The following is a 24,042-nucleotide window of genomic DNA, read 5'->3' as shown; positions in this document are numbered from 1 at the left end:
GATGGAGATTTTGAAAATTTAACAATTACCCTATTTTAATTAAAAAATATTGATAGTCTACATATTTGTATTGAGTGCTTACTACAAGCCAAGCACTGTTCTAGAAATGAGAGATTTATAGTGAACAAAGCAGTGTCTTGAGCTTACATTTTACTGGTAAAGGTAAACAACAACAATAAAAAAACAAATAAATATATGTGACAAGTACTAAAAAGAAAAATGAAGGTTAATAAAAGAGAAAGGAGAGTGGTAGGAGATGAGAACAGAGAAGCCATAATAATCTCTTCTTTCTCTGAGTGGAAGGGAAGTCATTGGATGGTTTTGAGCAGGAGAGTGATATTTGATTAATGTTCTGAAAAGATCATTTCCTTGAAGTTCAGTAACTTTACCATAACTGTGGCATTTTTCATCTGTGTCAGTTTTATGGTGTGCCCTTTGTACAGTTTTCTTATAGTATGTTTTTTATTTTCTTTAGGTACACCAATAATGTAAATTTGAACCATCATTTTTCTCTTTTCTACATCTGTTGTTTGCTCTTGTGTTTAATTTTTGTCCATTCTGGTTTGCATGCTTTCCACAAGCTTTTCCTTCATTTTTTTTTTAAACTGTATCTCCCCCCTAACCATTCTTTTTTTTTGGAGCTATTTTCATTTTAGTTTTCCTTTTCCTAAGATCTGTGTGTTCATGTTTCATTACTTCCTGTCTCTCAATATAACTACCTGAGATCTTACAGTTTTTCTCTGACTTTTTTTTTTTTATAGAGGTGAGGTTTACTAAGTTTTTATGGATATGTGATTTTTTTGCATATTGTAAAAGATGTTCCTTGTGACACATTTGGCATTGATTTTAATCTGTCACATGTAAGTGATTTTATTTAGTGAATATTCTTAATTTGTCTTTTGTTTTTTCTGCCTTTCCTCTCATTTCCTTACTGTATATTTATATAGATTGAATCCTGGCCCATTTTTGATTATTACTCATCTTTCAATATACAGATTTCTTCCTTGGCCAGTTATTTGAAGACAGTTACTGGGTATATAGGACCAGGACCATGTTCCATCATAGCATGAATTTCTTACTATGCAGGGATGTATGTGAGAGAATTCTTTGAGCATTTATTGCTCAATAGCTGCAGTAATGCTTCTCATAATGTCATTTCTTTCCCTTAATTGCCCTAGCCATAGATTGTTTCCAGAAAATATGGCTTGTATGATTTTTCATTCAGTCCAGCCTTTCTTTCTTCTTTTTCATGCCAGATTGGGTTCAGAGTTTCCAGCCGCAACCTGTGCATATGTTATCACTGAACCAAGGAAGAGATTATTTGCATGCCGCTTAGTTTGGATAACTGTGTTCTGATGATATTTTCTAAGATCTCCAGCCATAGGTCATTCTCTCCTGGAGTATTCCTGCATTTCTATTTGATCATTTAATTTTGCTGGCCATCCTCATATATTTTGAGTTAGGATAACAAATTCCTCATACGTTTTATAATTTCAATATCTGGACCATATGCATGTCTATTTCTATTTTTTTCCTCCGGATTCTATTTCTTGGAGTCCTAGTATTTTCTGATTGAATGCCAGACATTGTGTATGAAAAATAATAAATGCTCTGGATGATGTTTTCTTCCTCCAGAGAGGCTCCACCCTAAACTCTGAGATGCAGCTGGTATGGAGATAACTCACCTTGATCCATTCACGGACTGAGCTGACTCAAGGCTGGGTTGAAGTCTTTGTAATCTTTGGTCTTCTGCTGATTCATTTCCAGTCCTAATTGTAGCCATCAACACAGGTCCCAAATGAAAGCCTGTGATGTTACTAATTAGGGCCCTCCTTGAATAATCTACGATTTCTTACTCCTGAGTACAGTGACACTGCTGAAAACTCTAGTCTGCTTTTCAGAGTATTTTATCTTGGTTTCTTGGCTTCCTGCCCTGTAGATGTTAAGAATTTGCCAAATGCCTTGAGGAGAAGCTGCTTGTGTGGAGCTCCTTTCTCTCAGGGATTTTGGTTGCTCAGCTCTGGCTGCTTGGCCACCCTCTGCTCTGCTCTGCTTTCCTTGCCCCATTCTCATCCTTCAAGATTGGAAAATGCCTCAAAGGTAAAAGCAGCTTACACAATGTGGACTCACCTCTCTGGTGTTTCTTCCTCTGGCCCCCAAAGCCCTAGCTGCCTTGGAAGTTCTCCAGTGCCTTCAAATAGATTTCTTTTGTATCTTTTTGGGTTTTCAGTTGTTCTCAGTGGGAGCATGACATGTTGCAAGCTACTTCTTCATAGTCGGAAATATAAGTTCCTCTCGTAGGGTTTATTAAGATGGAGTTTCATTTATGTTTCTAGTATATCTTGTCTCTCTTTGGTAATTTCCAAGAGAAGGAAAACAAATCACCTTTTTTCCACCATTTAAAACTGGAAGGCAAAAGAAATATTCTTTTCTTTATTTCTTCCAGTAAATTAACATTTAGGAAACAGGGAGAGTTTAGGATATATATTGAAAAATTGAAACTATCTTCTGAAAGAAACTCCTAAAGCAGAGGCATCACTAACAAAGAGGCAAAGTGAATTGGGTGTATAGAGAAGAAATCTGAGCATATCAATGTGTCAGGCTTTGAGCTAGAAATTGTACATACTTTTAAAAGTTAATCTACATACCATATTTTTACATTAGACATAATTATTTCCATTGCTCAGATTTGGAAGTTATGGCACAAAAATTTAAATTATATACCTAATTCATATTGTAGTGAAGAAAGAATGAAATGAATACAGGACGTTGGGGCTGTAATATTATTTAATGGAGAAAAGACAGTCTCTTCAATAAGTGGTGCTGGGAAAACTGGACAGTTACATGCAAAAGAATGAAATAAGAACACTCCCTAACACCATACACAAAAATAAACTCAAAGTAGATTCAAGACCTAAATGTAAGACCGGACACTATAAAACTCTTAGAGGAAAACATAGGAAGAACACTCTTTGACATAAATCACAGCAAGATCTTTTTTGATCCACCTCCTAGAGTAATGGAAATAAAAACAAAAATAAACAAATGGGACCTAATGAAACTTAAAAGCTTTTGCACAGCAAAGGAAACCATAAACAAGACGAAAAGACAACCCTCCGAATGGGAGAAAATATTTACAAACGAATCATCGGACAAAGGATTAATCTCTAAAATATATAAACAGCTCATGCAGCTCAATATTAAAAAAACAAACAACCCAGTCCAAAAATGGGCAGAAGACCTAAATGGACATTTCTCCAAAGAAGACATACAGATGGCCAAGAAACACATGAAAACCTGCTCAACATCACTAATTATTAGAGAAATGGAAATGAAAACTACAATGAGATATCACGTCACACCAGTATTCTAACTGGTGCCCATTCTAGGGCATCATCATAAAATCTACAAACAACAAATGCTGGAGAGGGTGTGGAGAGAAGGGAACCCTCTTGCACTGTTGGTGGGAATGTAAATTGATACAGCCACTAGGGAGAACAGTACAGAGGTTCCTTAAAGAACTAAAAATAGAATTACCATATGACCCAGCAATCCCACTACTGGGCATATACCCTGAGAAAATTCATAATTCAAAGAGACACATGCACCCCAGTGTTCATTGCAGCACTATTTACAATGGCCAGGTCATGGAAGCAACCTAAATGCCCATCGACAGACGAATGGATAAAGAAGATGTGGTACATATATACAATGGAATATTACTCAGCCATAAAAAGGAATATAATTGGGTCATTTGTAGAGTGGATGGATCTAGAGACTGTCATACAGAGTGAAGTAAGTCAGAGAGAGAAAAACAAATATCATATATTAACGCATGTACGTGGAACCTAGAAAAATGGTACAGATGAAGCAGTTTGCAGGGCGGAAATTGAGACACAGATGTAGAGAACAAACGTATGGACACCAAGGGGGGAAAGCGGCGGGGGGTGGTGTGGTGTGATGAATTGGGAGATTGGGATTGACATGTATACACTATCGTGTATTAAATGGATGACTAATAAGAAAATAAATAAACATTAAAATAAAAGAATGAAATGAATACAGGATGTTGGGGCTGTAATATTATTTAATACTTAAACGTTATTTTAAATGTTTATCTTAGAATGAGTATAAAAGGATACTATTTGGAACATCATCCTAACCTTTTCTAATTACTGGAAGTGTAATCATTCAAATGAAAATTGATTATCCTTTTAGCTAATGCTTGCTTACCCTAATTTTAGATAAAGTACCTAGTTATAAACACCTTTATCTAGTTCCATAAAGATAAAAAATTCATAACAACTTTATCAAATAAGAAGGAAATGATTTAATTATGTGATAATTTTGAAGACTGGAAAAATGAAGTGCTTTTGATAAAATGGTAAATAAATAAAAAAATGAATGAAAAATTTGTGCACAAACACTGCAGCTATGTAATAAAATATTCCTGTACACTTATGTGATACTACATATGTCACTTATAACCTCTGTATTGAAATATTTGGGTTATGAATTTCTTTTCTAAACATATTACATTGCTTTTATAATTTAAAAACTCTCTAAAACTTCAAATGAAGAGCAAATAACTGCTGAGTACTCACTTAACAGATACAGATTTATTAAGTTTCATAAGAATATAACCTTCTGGAGGCTAAGGACTTCACCTCTTCTATTTACTACTATGTCCCTAGATGAGAATAGTTCTAGGTTCAGTAAATATTCGTTCAGTGAATGAATGAATGGCTAAAAGCATATAAACACATTAGCCTTACTTTTATGGTAGAAAGCACTCCTTTTTTTTAAAAAAAGACTTGGTTAATTTAGAGGTTTGTTTAGTTTTTATTAGTATGGTTTATGATACATTTGTTTTTTCATATTCTTATCTCTCATACATTGTATTTTTTCTTCAGGCTATTTAATGATACAGAATTGTTATAAAGTTAGAGGCTTTCTTAACAATGACCTATTATTTTAGAACCAGATGATCAAAGAACTGGAGTCCCGTGTCCAGCAGCTGACTGGAGAAGCAGAGAACAGTAATTTCCAGAAGCAGAAATTAATTCAAGAAAAATTGGAACTTGAGAGATGTTACCAGATAACATGTAATGAATTACAAGAAGTAAAGGCAAGGTATTGTCTGAAGTCAGATATCTCTCAGGTGTGGCTATAAAGTACTGATATTAACTCTATTAAATTATCTGCTAAAATTAATCACACTTGTGCATTTAACTTGGGAGGTTTCCAATCTAAATGCTGCCATTTGTTAAATTTTTTAAAGTACCATTTAATATAAGAAGCATACTGTTTAAAAACAATTGATAAAAATGTGGATACTTATTTGATATATTGAAAGATAATGCATTTGGATTTGGTTGACTAAAAAATTCCATTTTTGAGATTGATTATAAATATATTAGAAATATGTTTTATTCTCTGATTGTTTTTAGGCGCAACACATTGCATAAAGAGATGGATCATCTTGTAAATGATTATGAGCAAAACATGAAACTGTTACAAACCAAATATGATGCTGATATAAACCTTCTGAAAAAGGAACATGCTCTTTCAACTTCTAAGGTATTATAGATGCTGGTAGATGTAGCCATACAAAGTACTTATTTCCTTTACTCAGCATATAGCCAAAGGTAGTAGAAGCTAACTACTATCTGGCATTTAAATTAGTCTCTTCTTTGCTTGATTTAATGCTAAGTGTCTATATAGCATAACACAAATATTTAATAAACTAAAGTCTGCTATAAGTTAACCCTTTTAATTACCAAAGTTTTTAAAGGAGGAAACATAAAAATCCGAGAAGAAATGTTCAGTAGTGTTAATAATACATATTTTGGAGTAACTCTATATATTATTATTATTATTATGAAATCTTGGTTATGCTTTAGTTTTCCTGCCATCACATACACTTATATGAGCCCACAGACACCCTCAGGGGCACCTACACACTTTTGTGTCAAATAATTGAAACTTTCTGCAAAGAAAATCCTATAGCCTCAATACTAAAATAGTCAATTACTTGATATTTCATGAATTAAATATTCCAGTGGATTTGGTTTTAAAATTAAAATTTAAAAAGTTTTCTATATACCTATTCTTTTTACATCAGTAATATATTTTCATAACTTTAAATGCCATGCAGTATTTATCTTTTTACTTTAAAAGATTTTTTAACTTAAAATTTTTAAAAAATTCAGATTTATAGATAATTTTAATTCTAACTGAAGCTTCAGGGGGGAAAAAAGTTAAATTTATTCAACCAGAAGTTTGTAGGATGGTAGAAAAATCTAAGTTGCATTTTTTAATTATTTTCTTAAAATCTTTTTAGGCATCTGGTATGATGAAAGAATTAGAACAGAACATCTGTCAATTAAAACAGCAGTTACAGGAATCAGAACTTCAAAGAAAGCAACAGTTAAAGGTGAGTCCTGTAATTTTACACAGAATAATGGCTAAAACTCACCTTTCCTTTTCTTGGTGTATACATATAAATGAGAGTTGATGAAAAAAACTCAGAAATGCAGGTAGCCATTTCTGATTCTTTTATTGCACTGTATCATTTTTCATCTTATTTACTTTAACAAAAGTAGATGCTAATAGGATATAGAGTAAAAAGAACAATAATTTTAATTTGAACAATCTACTTTTTTTGAGATTAGTTAAAAGAATAAACCTTATTTAAATATATTATTATTTTAGAATTATTTCCTCTCTTTAAATTATTATCTGCCATTCTTTATAATTTCTCTCTCTCTTTTTCTTTCACACCTTTAATTAATTAATTTATTTCTTTGGCTGCACCGCTCGGCATGTGGGATCCTAGTTCCTCGACCAGCGATTGAACCCATGCCCCCTGCGGTGGAAGTGCGGCATCCCAGCCATTGGACCACCAGGGAACTCCCTCTTTCACACCTTTTAGATCTTGCCTTTTCTCTCATGGTCAAAAAATACCAAGCACTTCTATATGATATAACTTCAAACTTATTATTTTCATGTTGCTTCGTTTGGTCATTTTTAAGTGATCTAATTCTAAGGGTCAGAAAGTTTCTCTTTCACTGTAAAGTATGTACTTTTGAGAGTGGTAACATCTTCAGATAACTAAGGTTTTATGGCCTCCAACATAAAGCTATGCATGTTTCTAGTTGTAGTTTAGATAACTGGATAGGTAGGGCTCTCTTAATAATATGCAAAACTCAAATAAGGTTTGTCATCAAAGAGATTGATTTGTTTCATTAGATTACCAATTTTATTGACCCTAGAAACAATTTTAAGTATAATAAAGATAAATATTTATTATTCACAGGATCAAGAAAATAAGTTTCAAATGGAGAAATATCACGTAAAACGCACCTATGAGAAAAAGGTAACATGTTTCGTGGGAAGCTATGACATTTAAAATAACACATGAGGCAGTTAAGAATGAGGGTTGATTTTTATACAGCCGTGCATTCCAGCCCTTATTTCTGAGTTCATTTCAGTTAGCCAGTAATCAAATTTTTCTTCTTTTTCATGTTTATAAACAGCTTCTTCAGTTTGATTTTTAATTATATCAACATTAAAACACCACTTCTCTGTTATATTTGAGAGAAGAGTATTATTATGTTCACCTTTCATAATCTTTTGAAATTATATTTTCTTTCTACCAGTAAAAATGTGATGTGACTGTTGGGTGTTATTTTTTTCTGTTGTATCATATGTGTAATAAGAACTCTAAGAAATTAACCAAAGAATATGAAGCAGTGAAAGCATTGTCTACTACGATCGATTAGTAAGAAATGGATTAGTCATTGTCTCTCGTGATTTAGAGCAGTGACTGTAGTGACTGTTTCTACTGGTGCATGCTAGTGTCCTTGTTACCAGTAACAACTAGGGTCACTGCCACACTGTTGACACCTTTGGTGATAAAGTATAGAATTCTATATGTCTGTGACTTTCAAACTTGAGTTTTGAATTTGTTGTTTGCTGTATAACTGTAATTGAAAGAGCAAAGATTTTGTTGCTGCTTTTGTAATTATTTACAGTTCTAACATCCACCAAATTAATCCTCTTGTAAAATACCCACATAATGGAAAATGAGAAAAAAGTTACCCCTTCAACTAATTAAAATACGTACAAATAAAAATTAGACAGATTTTATAGCACAAAATTCTTAAAAGATGTTGTAATACCACATCTTATCTATGCATATTGTCACCGCAGACATGCATTAAATGCTTTCACAGGGCAAGGTATCACACCAGGCACTGGATGCAGGGGAGGGGTTGAGGGTGAATTAGCCATAGACGCTGCTCTCCAGCAGCTTAATGTCTGGGAAGAAGAAGGTTTCTGTCCTTTGGAAAAGTGAGTATTTCTTCTAATCTGCATTGACCTAAATATGTGCTCTTTAAAATTATAATTAATTTTCTTATTGTTAAAGTTTTTTTCCCCTGCAGTTTTAATACAGCTCAATGCAAGATACTGAATATATTTCATGCCTACAAAATGATATCTGAACAGGAGGGAGAAATACTGCTTTCACTGAAATAAAGAATTTTTTCAGTTTCTACTGTTGAGCCATGCAGCTGCTTAACAATCTGACTTACCCAGAGCAGACCATGCACTATCATAAGCCTTGCTCCCCACTGCCTGAGGCATCCACATCCTCTGGGTGTACCTGTTAGTCCTTTGTTCTTTCTTTGGGCAGATGTCTGGCTCCCCATCCATCAGGGACACCTTCCTGGCCTACTGCTCTCTCACACTCCGTGGTCAGCCCTCCTCCTTGAGTGATGGTATCTGCTTACCTGTGAACCCCAGAGGGTTTGGTACCAGGAGGAAGGTGCACACTGACTAACATACAAGATTGTATTCCTACCCCAAAGTTGAGTCCTCCTGTGGGCTTGTGACATACAGAGTTGGGGCTGGAGAGGCAGTCTCTCCTACCACGGTCTTTTCTTGGCTGTTCGGCCACTGAGTAAACTCAGGTTTCTGCACCAACCCCTCTCCCTGATGGACACACACAAGAAACAGAATGTTAAAGCTCAGTTCATCCCTAGCCAGCCACCTTCCCCCATCCTATTCTGTTTCACTTCAGGGAGCAGACCTAAATCCTTTTAATTAGGTGTCATAACTACAGCTTTTCCCTTTCCGTGAGCTATCAAGTGGTCTCGCTTTTAAATAACGTAACTAGTTAAAGAGTGTTAATTGTTTTCAGTGTAAATAAGATGTGTTTAAAATAGCAGCCATCTGTAAAGAAAAATAAGTGTAGTTGTACATATTGCATATGTTCTAACTTTATTTGTATTGGAAGAAAATGGCGCTCAGCGTGCCACTTTTTGTTTTACAATTAATTCCATAATCTCCCCCTTTTAAATTGACATCTGTTCTTCTTTCTTTATTAAACCTGCTGTGATCTCAGCCCTTGAAGATTTGATGTCCTGTACCCCCCTCAGGGAATATCCTCTTTGACTGCTCAGAGAGCTGACATAAATCTTACCTAGCACCAGACTGTGTAACCGGATAGCCAAGTGGGATGGATAGCGCTTTTGTTTTTGTCTCAGACAGTGTTACAGGTGTGTGCATTCAGTAACTTCTGGTATAAAACTAAGTTCTGAATATCTGTTCAGGAGGAGGAAATGCCATCTGAATGACATTTCCTCATGCCAACAAGAAAGCAGCATCAGGGTCTAACTTGTCTTTGAGGTAAGAGAAATAGCATCAGATGCTGTCCCTGATTTGAGCACACACACATTATCTAATGGTCTTTATTGATCTCTGGTGGCTATTGCCTGCTCTTAAGATCTTCGAACATCAAACAAATAGGAGGTAGTAAAACTAAATTTCATTGTTTGATGAAGTGTCCTAATCTGTTAAATCAGGAAACGGTTAGGCTAAATGATTTTACTAGCAAGGAAACACCTGCCTCCTACAAATAACCTGTTGCCTGTTTTCCACACAGGCACCAGAGAGTTAAATGATGGTGCTGTTTACCGAAAGAAGTTCATGAGACAGATGTTAAGCATGCATATCCTAAAATGTGCTGGAATTGAAATATCTACTTATAATAATTCTGATGTAACTGTGTCACAGTTGAGATCTAAAGTCTGATGGAGTTCAAAATTATTAGGAATAGTTATTCCAGTCTTTAGTGTTTATATATAATTCTTTTAATTAGGTTAAAAAAATTTTAAATTTACACAGTTCTATGTGTATTGCATAGTGTTTTCCAACTACTGCCGGCCTGATTTTCTTTAAGAGGACAGGTGTCTTGAGTGAAGCTTTAAAAAATGAAATTGTGCAGTGAAATGATTTATAGAATTCATGGCGCACAATGCAACGTATTTGTCATGGTGAGAAGCAGGGTGGGCAGTGTGGTTGCGAGACACGGTGGGGCCGACGGCTGGTCCGTGCACGAGTCAGCCGCGGTTCCACGCTCTTCTGTATGCTGTGGTGTCTGCTGCCATCTGTTTGCTTGCACATAGCAAACCTCTTTCTTCTTTATACAAGCACACTTTTCTTGATAACTTAACTTCTTAGGGTGCAAGGGAATGAAATCTACATTTACTAAATGCTTGATAAATGTGCTAATGGCTGCCTGACTCACTCATTTACAGCAGACGCCCATGTTGGAGAGTATATGCTGTATCTTTGTCTATCTGGCTTGTGTTTTCATTATTTAAATTATTAAAATTCTTTTTTTTTTTTTTTTTTTTTGCGGTATGCGGGCCTCTCACTGCTGTGGCCTCTCCTGTTGCAGAGCACAGGCTCCGGACGCGCAGGCTCAGCGGCCATGGCTCACGGGCCCAGCCGCTCCGCGGCATGTGGGATCCTCCCGGACTGGGGCACGAACCCGCGTCCCCTGCATCGTCAGGTGGACTCTCAACCACTGCGCCACCAGGGAAGCCCTAAACTTCATTTTTGATGCTAACTATATAGTAGGGAAAGGATTGCAAGCAAGTCAATTTAAGGCTTATTTCCCACTGCCATTAGTACATTCAGAAGCAAAGGTTGGCAGTAGCCTTATTGCTGTCACCCCCAGCTCTGTGGAATACAGGTAGAAACTAAAAGTATAACCCCAAGAGTCCCTTTAGCATTCAATATAAATATATTCAATTAAGAACAAATAGCAAAAACCAAACCCAGAACAGCATTTATTGACTATTCTAGTGTGGGCCAAGTGTTGTGCTGAGTGCTGAGGATATAAAAATAAATGAGAAACAGCTTTTAGCTTTGAGGAGCCACCAACTCAGAAGCCTGTGTGTTGACACATGCATGTTTCACTCAGAGGGAAGGCTCTCATTCTCCCACCCAGATAGTCTCATTCCTGCTTTAGAAATGGTCCTAATAGTTTAGAAGCGATAAATTAGATCAAGGTGCTTGGGTAGCACAAGCCAATCAGGAAGTGGCAGCTAGAACTTGACCAAGGTTAAGATTGAATCGTGAGTGGTATAAAGTGCTTACAAGAACTCAAAATTCTTAGCAATTCAGGGGCCGTTTTCTGAAAGGGCAAATAGTCCACAGGGAATTCCATTATGTGGCATGCCGTTTTGGGTGTTCATAATGACCTTGAATTTTCAAGAAAATGTTTGTGTGTAGAGTATTCAGTCTGAGGAGGTGATGATAATTAACATTGCTGAGCATTTATCATGTTCCCAATATTGTTCTAAGAGCTTTACCTGGAGTCACTTATTAACTCATCACAATGTTTGAAAAGCACGCTCATCCTGACTTCCGTCCTCATTTTCCAAAGAGGCGACTGAGGCACAGTGTCGAGTAGCCTGTGAAGGCGCGAAACCTGTGCCATCTGGCTCCAGAGCTTGCGGTCATAATCACCGTGTAACCTTAATAGATTTTTCTCAAAGTTGGTTCAGTTTTTGACATTTTCACCAAAGGGGGTAAATCTCAGTCATGCTAACGTGCAGAGAGTCCTGAGCCCCAGAAGAAAACCGAGCAGGAACTTGAGGGGAAACCCTGCTAGTGCAGCCAGCTGGAGGCCAGCGTGTCAGGTGTCGTTGACTTGCCAGCGACTCTGATCGCGGCTCCTGTGAGGTTTCCACGTAACGTGTGGTTTCGCACAACCCGAGACCTAGTCTGTGGGGTGAGGGAAGACCTCCCCAAACCCTCCTGGGGATTTCCTGGTAACTGGATTTTCACTGCAGCTCTGAGGAGACCTCACTAGGGGACGTGGGACAGGAGCAGCGTTATGTCCTCTGTATTTTTTTTTTTTTTTGTCAAGCACCAAATCTGAACAGATAATACTCTGTGTAAGAATGAGTAAGAGGGGCTTCCCTGGTGGTGCGGTGGTTGAGAGTCCGCTTGCCGATGCAGGGGACGTGGGTTCGTGCCCCAGTCCAGGAGGATCCCACATGTCGTGGAGCAGCTGGGCCCGTGGGCCATGGCCGCTGAGCCTGCGTGTCTGGAGCCTGTGCTCCGCAACGGGAGGGGCCACAACAGTGAGAGGCCCGCATACCGCAAAAAAAAAAAAAAAAAAAAGAATGAGTAAGAGGAAGAAGCCAAAATGGGGTCTGTGGAAGAAATATTGTGGAGCAAAGGGAGGAGAGCGTGATACAGGTGACTCAGAGAAAGGAGTTTCTTCAAAAGAAAACATTAAGAAATTCATCAGTAGAATCCCAGAAGACATGATGTCCATGAAGGAGAAATAGGTATCATAAGGAAAGAAAAGGCTGAGGTGGAAATGGAGATAGTTGACACCTTGGTGATTGCCATCACAGCAGCCAGTAGGCGCCTTTGATCAAATATTGTCCTGGAAAAGCTCCTCTCTGTCCTCACTCTTGCACTTTACAGGCAGTTGATTTTATTTATTATTTATTTTACTAAAACACCAAAGGAAAAAATATAAGAGAATTGTAATAGGAAAAGGCCAAAGAACACAGAATTTTTGAGCTAAATAGTTCTCTGTCCAAACCAATAAATAACTAACTAAATACAGGTATTTTTGAGGAGCACTGATTCAGTGTTTGAAAAGGTTTGTGACTGTGTGTGTGGGTGTGTGGGTGTGTGCGTTTCATTGACTTCATCCTTCTCACTCCTCTCCCATCTCCTGTGCCCACCAGGCGCACTGTCCGCCTCACCTGGATTGCCGGCAGGTTGTGCCCGGGACCCCCACCCGCTAAGTGACTTGAGCTCCCTTACCTTCCAGCTGGGCTCTGCACCCTCAGTTGTCTCCTCTGTGGGACCATAGCTGCTGTTTTACTCTCCCCTTCCCTCCAGCTGTAGCAGTTTCCTTTTCCTATTTTTAGATCCGTATAATGGGTCCATGTTAGGTATGCTTATCTGCATTTGCATACGAAGAGCTTTCTGTGAAGAGAAGTATTCATTTGACCCTCATTATTCTTGCTGCCATCCCACCTGTTCAGAGGATGCCACATTTAGTAAAGAGATTCTCAGGGTGGGGGGACTTCCCCCCCAACTCAGTAGATGGTTATATAGATCATTCCCAGAAGTGGAGGACTGTTTCGTCACAACCTGTATGTTTTTGGGGAATATAGACACATTATTTATTGTATTCTCCTGTGTCTTGTTGGATTACTTTCCTTTGGTTAATGTGTAATGTTAAAAAAATTCAAAAGTGATTCCTCCCTCTTTGAATTTCTTACATATCAATTTATTTTACAGGGAATCCACATGCAGGTACATTTAAACAATGATTAACTTTGACCAGAAAATTATTATTGGAAGAATACTATTAAAGTAATTCTATGGTAAATGATTATGGTTAACCAAGCCTCTATCTTGAAAAATCTAAATCTAATTTTATATTAAAAATAGATTTAAGATTACTGTTTCATTGTATTTCTCCTATGAGTAAACTTGACTTGTCTTTTAGTAAATTTTACATCTTTGTCATGGCAGGTTCATGACTTGCAGACTGAACTCGATAAAGAAAAAGAAGATGCTCAAAAGAAGATGCATAAATTTGAGGAGGCTTTGAAGTGAGTAAAATTGTGATACAGTTAATTAAAAGAAATACTCTTATTCTAAACTGTGAGCCAAATTAAGTAACTAAAACCCAAACATTATCATATTTTTATCATAACCGTGCTGTGGTTTAGCTTGAGTCAGTTTTCTATCATCAATCTCTATTTTCAGAATTTTATTACTAGCCAGTAAAGGAAAAATATCAGTTCAGCTGTTTTTAAATGATAGGAAGGTAAGAAAGACAACTTAGTGGTTTCAGATGCTTTCTTCCTCTTAAATGAAAACAGATCTAAAACCAACAATAACAACAATAATATTTAGATCTAGGACATTTAGAAATTCCTCTGTAGCTTTTTTGGGAGGAATTTGGGTAATGAAATGTTTCAGTTGTTATATTTAAAAATGGACTACTATACAGGCATTGTTTAGCAAAGGTTTTGTCTTATGGTATGTAAACATACACATTAAAATGTTATATTTTATTTGTCTTTTCCATTCATTTACTAAGTTGATGAGGCCCTACTTATCACTAGGTATTATCCTGCAGTTTTTAGCTGGAGAACACTGATTTATTCAATAACTGCTGTGTTCTCACCATGTTTCAGGCAATGTCTAATTCCTTCCTGGAGGACCTGTATTATAGTCCAGTTGGGAAGATATTCATGCACTTTGGCACTTACAGTCTGGAGTGATTAGAACTTTCACAGGATAAAGGTCAATAGGGTACCTGCCCCAAGAAAGTGATTTAGGAAGGGAAGCTTACTTGGGCACAGTATATCTAGCTAACTCCCAGTGAATCAGCAAATTCCATTTTTTGTGCTTTTCCAAACCTCCAAAGAGGAATAATTTAGAGAAAGGCCAAAAAGAATATCCAGGATCAAAGAAACCTAGTATCAAATTCTTCCTGGGAAGATTGCATAACCATTCCCTCTCTTTCACTCTGCTTGTTAGTAAAATGTCCTGAATGGGTTGCTGAATAGGACATCTTAAAATAATCTATGTGCTGTGACATCATAGGATATCAGTTTCTTATCTATACCAGGATTGGTGCTTATTTGTTCACATCACCACATATGAATTAGGTGAAATTTAGAGGAGAACTGTAATGTCCATTAAACATTAAGCCAGATAACTGTATTTTATACCCCCACTTGAATAGTGACACAACTAGGGCATTCTTGCTTTATGGATGGGATGCCCTCCCTTTATCCCTCATTAATTCATTTTTTTCCTCCTTAAAATATTGATTCACAATTTTCTTCATATATTCAACTTACCACACTTTTGTTTCTTTTTTGTTCTACCTTGTCTCTTTTTTTTGTAATTTCTTTATACTTTTTCCATTAGCTTGTTGATGTGTATTTTATATCCATAAAGGAAGAGGTAATTCCTTCAAATAACAGGAAATCAACAAATATTTGTTTAGTACCTACAATGTCTATATACTGTATTATCATATGAAAGGAAATCGAAGGTTTAGAAACTATAGCTCAAGACATAATCCTGTTCTTAACAATTTTATAGTCCAGGGTAGGCATTTGAAGTCCCTGGAGTGTTAGGTATCAAGCTGTTGACATAAGTGCAAGTGGAATAAGAAAGACTGTTTGCAGCTGGGGAATTGGGAGTCGATGTGTAAAACAGCATTTTTTTTTTTACACATTTATTGGAGTATAATTGCTTTACAATGGTGTGTTAGTTTCTGCTTTATAAGAAAGTGAATCAGTTATACATATACCTATGTTCCCATGGCTCTTCCCTCTTGCGTCTCCCTCCCTCCCAGCCTCCCTATCCCACCCCTCTAGGTGGTCACAAAGCACCGAGCTATCTCCCTGTGCTATGCGGCTGCTTCCCACTAGCTATCTATTTTACGTTTGGTAGTGTATATATGTCCATGCCACTCTCACTTTGTCACAGCTTACCCTTCCCCCTCCCCATATCCTCAAGTCCATTCTCTAGTAGGTCTGTGCCTTTATTCCCGTCTTACCCCTAGGTTCTTCATGACATTTTTTTTTCTTAAATTCCATATATATGTGTTAGCATACGGTATTTGTCTTTCTCCTTCTGACTTACTTCACTCTGTATGACAGACTCTAGGTCCATCCACCTCATTACAAATGGCTCAATTTTGTTTCTTTTTATGGCTGAGTAATATTTCATTGTATATATGTGCCACATCTTTATCTGTTCATCGGATGATGGACACTTCCATCTCCTGGCTATTGTAAATAGAGCTGCAATGAACATTTTGGTACATGACCCTTTTTGAATTATGGTTTTCTCAGGGTATATGCCCAGTAGTGGGATTGCTGGGTCATATGGTAGTTCGATTTTTAGTCTTTTAAGGAACCTCCATACTGTTCTCCATAGTGGCTGTACCAATTCACATTCCCACCAGCAGTGCAAGAGTGTTCCCTTTTCTCCGCACCCTCTCCAGCATTTATTGTTTCTAGATTTTTTGATGATAGCCATTCTGACTGGTGTGAGATGATATCTCATTGTAGTTTTGATTTGCATTTCTCTAATGCTGAACGATGTTGAGCATTCTTTCATGTATTTGTTGGCAATCTGTATATCTTCTTTGGAGAAATGTCTGTTTAGGTCTTCTGCCCATATTTGGATTGGGGTGTTTGTTTTTTTGTTATTGAGCTGCATGAGCTGCTTGTAAATTTTGGAGATTAATCCTTTGTCAGTTGCTTCATTTGCAAATATTTTCTCCCATTCTGAGGGTTGTCTTTTGGTCTTGTTTATGGTTTCCTTTGCTGTGCAAAAGCTTTTAAGTTTCATTATGTCCCATTTGTTTATTTTTGTTTTTATTTCCATTTCTCTAGGAGGTGGGTCAAAAAGGATTTTGCTATGATTATGTCATAGAGTGTTCTGCCTATGTTTTCCTCTAAGAGTTTGATAGTTTCTGGCCTTACATTTAGGTCTTTAATCCATTTTGAGCTTATTTTTGTGTATGGTGTTAGGGAGTGATCTAATCTCATACTTTTACATGTACCTGTCCAGTTTTCCCAGCACCACTTATTGAAGAGGCTGTCCTTTCTCCACTGTACATTCCTGCCTCCTTTATCAAAGATAAGGTGACCATATGTGCGTGGGTTTATCTCTGGGCTTTCTATCCTGTTCCAGTGATCTATATTTCTGTTTTTTGTGCCAGTACCATAATGTCTTGATTACTGTAGCTTTGTAGTATAGTCTGAAGTCAGGGAGCCTGATTCCTCCAGCTCTGTTTTTCATTCTCAAGATTGCTTTGGCTATTCGGTGTCTTTGGTGTTTCCATACACATTGTGAAATTTTTTGTTCTAGTTCTGTGAAAATTGCCATTGGTAGTTTGATAGGGATTGCATTGAATCTGTAGGTTGCTTTGGGTAGTAGAGTCATTTTCACAATGTTGATTCTTCCAAGCCAAGAACATGGTATAGCTCTCCATCTATTTGTATCATCTTTAATTTCTTTCATCAGTGTCTTATAATTTTCTGCATACAGGTCTTTTGTCTCCTCAGGTAGGTGTATTCCTAGATATTTTATTCTTTTTGTTGCAATGGTAAATGGGAGTGTTTTCTTGATTTCACTTTCAGATTTTTCATCATTAGTGTTTAGGAATGCCAGAGATTTCTGTGCATTAATTTTGTATCCTGCTACTTTACCAGATTCATTGATTAGCTCTAGTAGCTTTCTGGTAGCTTCTTTAGGATTCTCTATGTATAGTATCATGTCATCTGCAAACAGTGACAGCTTACTTCTTCTTTTGCGATTTCGATTCCTTTTATTTCCTTTTCTTCTCTGATTGCTGTGGCTAACACTTCCAAAACTATGTTGAATAAGAGTGGTGAGAGTGGGCAGCCTTGTCTTGTTCCTGATCTTAGTGGAAATGCTTTCAGTTTTCACCATTGAGGACGCTGTTGAGGATGGGTTTGTCATATATGGCCTTTATTATGTTGAGGAAAGTTCCCTCTGTGCCTACTTTCTGCAGGGTTTTTATTATAAACTGGTTTTGAATTTTGTCAAAAGCTTTCTCTTCATCTATTGAGATGATCATATGGTTTTTCTCCTTCAGTTTGTTAATATGGTGTACCACATTGATCTATTTGCGTATATTGAAGAATCCTTGCATTCCTGGAATAAACCCCACTTGATCATGGTGTATGATCCTTTTAATGTGCTGTTGGATTCTGTTTGCTAGTATTTTGTTGAGGATTTTTGCATCTGTGTTCATCAGTGATATTGGCCTGTAGTTTTCTTTCTTTGTGACATCCTTGTCTGGTTTTGGTATCAGGGTGATGGTGGCCTCGTAGAATGAGTTTGGGAGTGTTCTTCCCTCTGCTGTATTTTGGAAGAGTTTGAGGAGGAATGGTGTTAGCTCTTCTCTAAATGTTTGATGGAATTCGCCTGTGAAGCCATCTGGTCCTGGGCTTTTGTTTGTTGGAAGATTTTTAATCACAGTTTCAATTTCAGTGCTTGTGATTGGTCTGTTCATATTTTCTATTTCTCTCTGATTCAGTCTTGGCAGGTTGTGCATTTCTAAGAATTTGTCCATTTCTTCCAGGTTGTCCGTTTTATTGGCATAGAGTTGCTTGTAGTAATCTCTCATGATCTTTTGTATTTCTGCAGTGTCAGTTGTTACTTCTCCTTTTTCATTTCTAATTCTATTGATTTGAGTCTTCTCCCCGTTTTTCTTGATGAGTCTGGCTAATGGTTTATCAATTTTGTTTATCTTCTCAAAGAACCAGCTTTTAGTTTTATTGATCTTTGATATTGTTTCCTTCATTTCTTTTTCATTTATTTCTGATCTGGTCTTTATGATTTCTTTCCTTCTGCTAACTTTGGGGTGTTTTTGTTCTTCTTTCTCTAATTGCTTTAGGTGCAAGTTTAGGTTGTTTATTCGAGATGTTTCCTATTTCTTAAGGTAGGATTGTATTGGTATAAACTTCCCTCTTAGAACTGCTTTTGCTGCATCCCATAGGTTTTGGGTCATCGTGTCTCCATTGTCATTTGTTTCTAGGTATTTTTTGATTTCCTCTTTGATTTGTTCAGTGATCACTTTGTTATTAAGTAGTGTATTGTTTAGCCTCCATGTGTTTGTGTTTTTTACAGATCTTTTCCTGTAACTGATATCTAGTCTCATAGCGTTTTGGTTGGAAAAGATACTTGATACAATTTCAATTTTCTTAAATTTACCAAGGCTTGATTTGTGACCCAAGATATGATGTATCCTGGAGAGTGTTCCATGAGCACTTGAGAAAAATGTGTATTCTGTTGTTTTTGGGTGGTATGTCCTATAAATATCAATTAAGTCCATCTTGTTTAATGTATCATTTAAAGCTTGTGTTTCCTTATTTATTTTCATTTTGGATGATCTGTCCATTGGTGAAAGTGGGGTGTTAAAGTCCCCTACTATGAATGTGTTACTGTTGATTTCCCCTTTTATGGCTGTTAGTATTTGCTTTATGTATTGAGGTGCTCCTATGTCAGGTGCATAAATAATTATAATTGTTATACCTTCTTCTTGGATGGATCCCTTGATCATTATGTAGTGTCCTTCTTTGTCTCTTCTAATAGTCTTTATTTTAAAGTCTATTTTGTCTGATATGAGAATTGCTACTCCAGCTTTTTTTGGTTTCCATTTGCATGGAATATCTTTTCCCATCCCCTCACTTTCAGTCTGTATGTGTCCCTTAGTCTAAAGTGGGTCTCTTGTAGACAGCATATATATGGGTCTTGTTTTTGTATCCATTCAGCCAGTCTGTGTCTTTTGGTGGGAGCATTTAATCCATTTACATTTAAGGTAATTATCGATATGTATGTTCCTATTCCCATTTTCTTAATTGTTTTGGGTTTGTTATTGTAGGTCTTTTCCTTCTCTTGTGTTTCTTTTTTTTTTTTTTTCTTTGCGGTTCGCGGGCCTCTCACTGTTGTGGCCTCTCCCATTGTGGAGGCTTAGTGGCCGTGGCTCACGGGCCCAGCTGCTCCATGGCATGTGGGATATTCCCAGACCGGGGCCTGAACCCGTGTCCCCTGTGTCGGCAGGCGGACTCTCAACCACTGCACCACCAGGGAAGCCCTCTTGTGTTTCTTGATAGAGAAGTTCCTTTAGCATTTGTTGTAAAGCTGGTTTGGTGGTGCTGAAAACCCTCAGCTTTTGCTTTTCTGTAAAGGTTTTAATTTTCCCCAAATCTGTATGAGATCCTTGCTGGGTAGAGTAATCTTGGTTGTGAGTTTTTCCCTTTCATCACTTTAAATATGTCCTGCCAGTCCCTTCTGGCTTGCAGAGTTTCTGCTGAAAGATCAGCTGTTAACCTTATGGGGATTCCCTTGTGTGTTATTTGTTGTTTTTCCCTTGCTGCTTTTAATATGTTTTCTTTGTATTTAATTTTTGACAGTTTGATTAATATGTGTCTTGGCATGTTTCTCCTTGGATTTATCCTGTATGGGACTCCCTGTGCTTCCTGGACTTGATTAACTATTTGCTTTCCCATATTAGGGACGTTTTCAACTATAATCTCTTCAAATATTTTCTCAGTCCCTTTCTTTCTTTCTTCTTCTTCTGGAAACCCTATAATTTGAATGTTGGTGCGTTTAATGTTGTCCCAGAGGTCTCTGAGACTGTCCTCAGTTCTTTTCATTCTTTTTTCTTTATTCTGCTCTGCAGTAGTTATTTCCAGTATTTTATCTTCCAGGTCACTTATCCATTCTTCTGCCTCAGTTATTCTGCTATTGATCCCTTCTAGAGTATTTTTAATTTCAGTTATTGTGTTGTTCATCATTGCTTGTTTCATCTTTAGTTCTTCTAGATCCTTGTTAAATGTTTCTTGCATTTTCCCTATTCTATTTCCAAGATTTTGGATCATCTTTACTATCATTATTCTGAATTCTTTTTCAGGTAGACTGCCTATTTCCTCTTCATTTGTTAGGTCTGGTGGGTTTTTATCTTGCTCCTTCATCTGCTGTGTGTTTTTCTGTCTTCTCATTTTGCTTATCTTAGTGTGTCTGGGGTCTCCTTTTTGCAGGCTGCAGGTTCGTTGTTTCCATTGTTTTTGGTGTCTGTCCCCAGTGGCTAAAGTTGGTTCAGTGGGTTGTGTAGGCTTCCTGGTGGAGGGGACTAGTGCCTGTGTTCTGGTGGATGAGGCTGGATGTTGTCTTTCTGGTGGGCAGGTCCACATCTGGTGGTGTGTTTCGGTGTGTCTGTGGACTTATTATGATTTTAGGCAGCCTGTCTCCTAATGGGTGGGGTTGTGTTCCTGTCTTGCTAGTTGTTTGGCATAGGGTGTCCAGCACTGTAGCTTGCTGGTTGTTGAGTGAAGCTGGGTGCTTGTGTTGAGATGGAGATCTCTGGGAGATTTTTGCCGTTTGATATTACGTGGAGCTGGGAGGTCTCTTGTGGACCAGTGTCCTGAAGTTGGCTCTCGCACCTCAGAGGCACAGCACTGACTCCTGGCTGGAGCAGCAAGAGCCTGTCATCCACACGGCTCAGAACAAAAGGGAGAAAAAGAAGAAAAAGAAAGAAAGAAAGGGGATAAAATAGAATAAAATAAAGTAAGGTAAAATAAAAGTTATTAAAGTAAAAAATAATTATTAAGAGAAAAACATTTTTTTAAAGTTAAAAAAAAAATAAATAAACGGACGGATAGAACCCTAGCACAAATGGTGAAAGCAAAGCTATACAGACAAAATCTCACACAGAAGCATACACGTACACACTCACAAAAAGAGGAAAAGGGGGAAAAAAAGAAATCTTGCTATCAAAGTCCACCTCCTCAATTTGGGATGATTCGTTGTCTATTCATGTATTCCACAGATGCAGGGTACATAAAGTTGATTGTGGAGATTTAATCTGCTGCGCCTGAGGCTGCTGGGAGAGATTTCCCTTTCTCTTCTTCGTTCGCACGGCTCCCCAGGTTCAGCTTTGGATTTGGCCCCGCCTCTGCGTGTAGGTCGCCGGAGGGCGTCTGTTCTTCGCTCAGACAGGACGGGGTTAAAGGAGCAGCTGCTTCGGGGGCTCTGGCTCACTCAGGCCGGGGAGAGGGAGGGGTGCGGATGCGGGGCTTGCCTGCGTCGGCAGAGGCCGGCGTGACGTTGCACCAGCCCGTGGCGCACCGTGCGTTCTCCCGGGGAAGTTGTCCCTGGATCACGGGTCCCTGTCCCTGGATCACGGGACCCTGGCGGTGGCGGGCTGCACAGGCTCCCGGGAGGGGAGGTGTGCATAGTGACCTGTGCTCGCACACAGGCTTCTTGGTGGCGGCAGCAGCAGCCCCGGTGTCCTACGCCCGTCTCTGGGGTCCGTGCTGATAGCCGGGCTCGCGCCCGTCTCTGGAGCTCCTTTAAGCAGCGCTCTTAATCCCCTCTCCTCGCGCACTAGGAAACAGAGTCAGGAAAAAGTCTCTTGTCTCTTCGGCAGCTCCAGACTTTTCCCCGGACTCCCTCCCGGCCAGCCGTGGCGCAGTAGCCTCCTTCATGCTGTGTTCATGCCGCCAACCCCAGTCATCTCCCTGCGATCTGACCGAAGCCCGAGCCTCAGCTCCCAGCCCCGCTCGCCCCGGCTGGTGAGCAGACAAACCTCTCGGGCTGGTGAGCGCTGGTCGGCACCGATCCTCTGTGCGGGAATCTCTCCGCTTTGCCCTCCGCACCCCTGTTGCTGCGCTCTCCTCCGTGGCTCCGAAGCTTCCCCCTCCGCCACCCGCAGTCTCCACCCGCGAAAGGGCTTCTAGTTTGTGGAAACCTTTCCTCCTTCACGGCTCCCTCCCACTTGTGCAGTTCCCGTCCCTAGTCTTTTGTCTCTGTTTATTCTTTTTTTCTTTTGCCCTATCCAGGTACGTGGGGGAGTTTCTTGCCTTTTGGGAGGTCTGAGGTCTTCTGCCAGCGTTCAGTAGGTGTTCTGTAGGAGTTGTTCCACGTATAGATGTATTTCTGGTGTATCTGTGGGGAGGAAGGTGATCTCCGCATATTACTCTTCCGCCATCTTCCTCCTCTCCCAGAATCTTTTTTTTTTAATGATTTCTGTCTATTTGTTAGACTTGTTTTGCTTGTGTATTGTTTTCCACATTTCATTGAATTGTCTTTCTGTGTCTTTATTGTATCTCATTGAATTTCCTTCAGATAGCTATTCTATATTCTTTATTGGGTAAATCACAGATCTCCATGTCCTTGGGGTCAGTTACTAGAAGATTGTAATCCTTTGGTGGTGCCACGTTCCCTTGATTTTTCACGTTCTTTAAAGTTTTGCGTTGCTGTCCTCACATTTGAAGTAGCAGTCACCTACAAGGGTGACTTTGAAGAGAAAAGGACCTCTCTTCAGCTCTGCTGGTTATTCTGAGGCTTTCTCAGACCTTCTGGGGCACCCGCTCCCTGCTTCTTCCTCCCTCTTGTGGCAGAATTCTTAGGTTTGTTTGCCTTTTTTCGATCCTGCAATGTATCAGGCCAAGTGCTGACAGTTTCTCTTTTGTCTTAACAACAGTGGTGCCAAAGTTCAAGTTTGTGTTCTCTCCGGGACTCTCAGACTTGGGCTGGCTTTGTTCGTGTTCTCACTAGCCATCTGCTGAAGCTTGCTCTGGCTGCCCCGTTGGGAGCACAGAGGGGGAGATGGACTCGGGCTGGGGTGTGTGGGAGAGGTGCACGCAATGCTGGGTGTGGGCCTTTGTCTGTTGGGGGCCTGTTGCGTCGGGTGTGCCTAGCAGCCCATGGCAAGCTTCTTGATGGGGTCCAGGATGTAGCTGGTAGGATCTGCGTCCTTCAGTGCTCTCCAGGGGTCCTGTTTGCCATCCTCCTAGCCTCATCCTGCCCCTCATCATGCAGTTCTCGGTTCAGTGCTCTGGATGGGGTGACAGAGAAGTGGGCTTCTTTCAGGTTTGAGAGTTATATTGTTAACATCATTGTAGTTCATTCATTCTCATTTATTTTAGCTTCTATTTTTTTAATCGACGTATAGATGATCTACAATATTATATTAGTTTCATTTGTACAGCACAGTGATTCAGTATTTTTGCAGATTATTTTCCATCATAAGTTATTATAAGATAAAGGCTATAATTTTCTGTGCTATACAATATAGCCTTGTTGCTTCTATATTTTATACATAATAGTTTGTGTCTGTTAATCCCATACCCGTAATTTGTCCCT

At 38.6% G+C, this 24,042-nt stretch overlaps 1 protein-coding gene across 21 annotated transcripts in view; it reads left to right on the top strand.

The window, feature by feature from the left end:
- The window catches only part of CEP112 (centrosomal protein 112), a 401,854-nt gene that overhangs the window by 101,571 nt on the left and 276,241 nt on the right, over window positions 1-24,042 (top strand). For all 21 annotated transcript variants that reach the window (XM_082604740.1, XM_082604757.1, XM_082604756.1 and 18 more), the window contains 5 exons: window positions 4,979-5,133; window positions 5,451-5,580; window positions 6,344-6,436; window positions 7,319-7,378; window positions 13,864-13,943. In XM_082604740.1, coding sequence (XP_082460866.1) covers window positions 4,979-5,133; window positions 5,451-5,580; window positions 6,344-6,436; window positions 7,319-7,378; window positions 13,864-13,943 — 518 coding nt within the window. The remainder of the gene's footprint in view (window positions 1-4,978; window positions 5,134-5,450; window positions 5,581-6,343; window positions 6,437-7,318; window positions 7,379-13,863; window positions 13,944-24,042) is intronic.

Source organism: Mesoplodon mirus (genome assembly GCF_964341445.2).
Source record: "Mesoplodon mirus genome assembly, chromosome: 18".
NCBI classification, from domain to species: Eukaryota; Metazoa; Chordata; class Mammalia; order Artiodactyla; family Ziphiidae; genus Mesoplodon; species Mesoplodon mirus.
The sequence above is the reverse complement of the archived record's forward strand: the minus strand, read 5'-3'. Positions and strand labels throughout refer to the sequence as shown.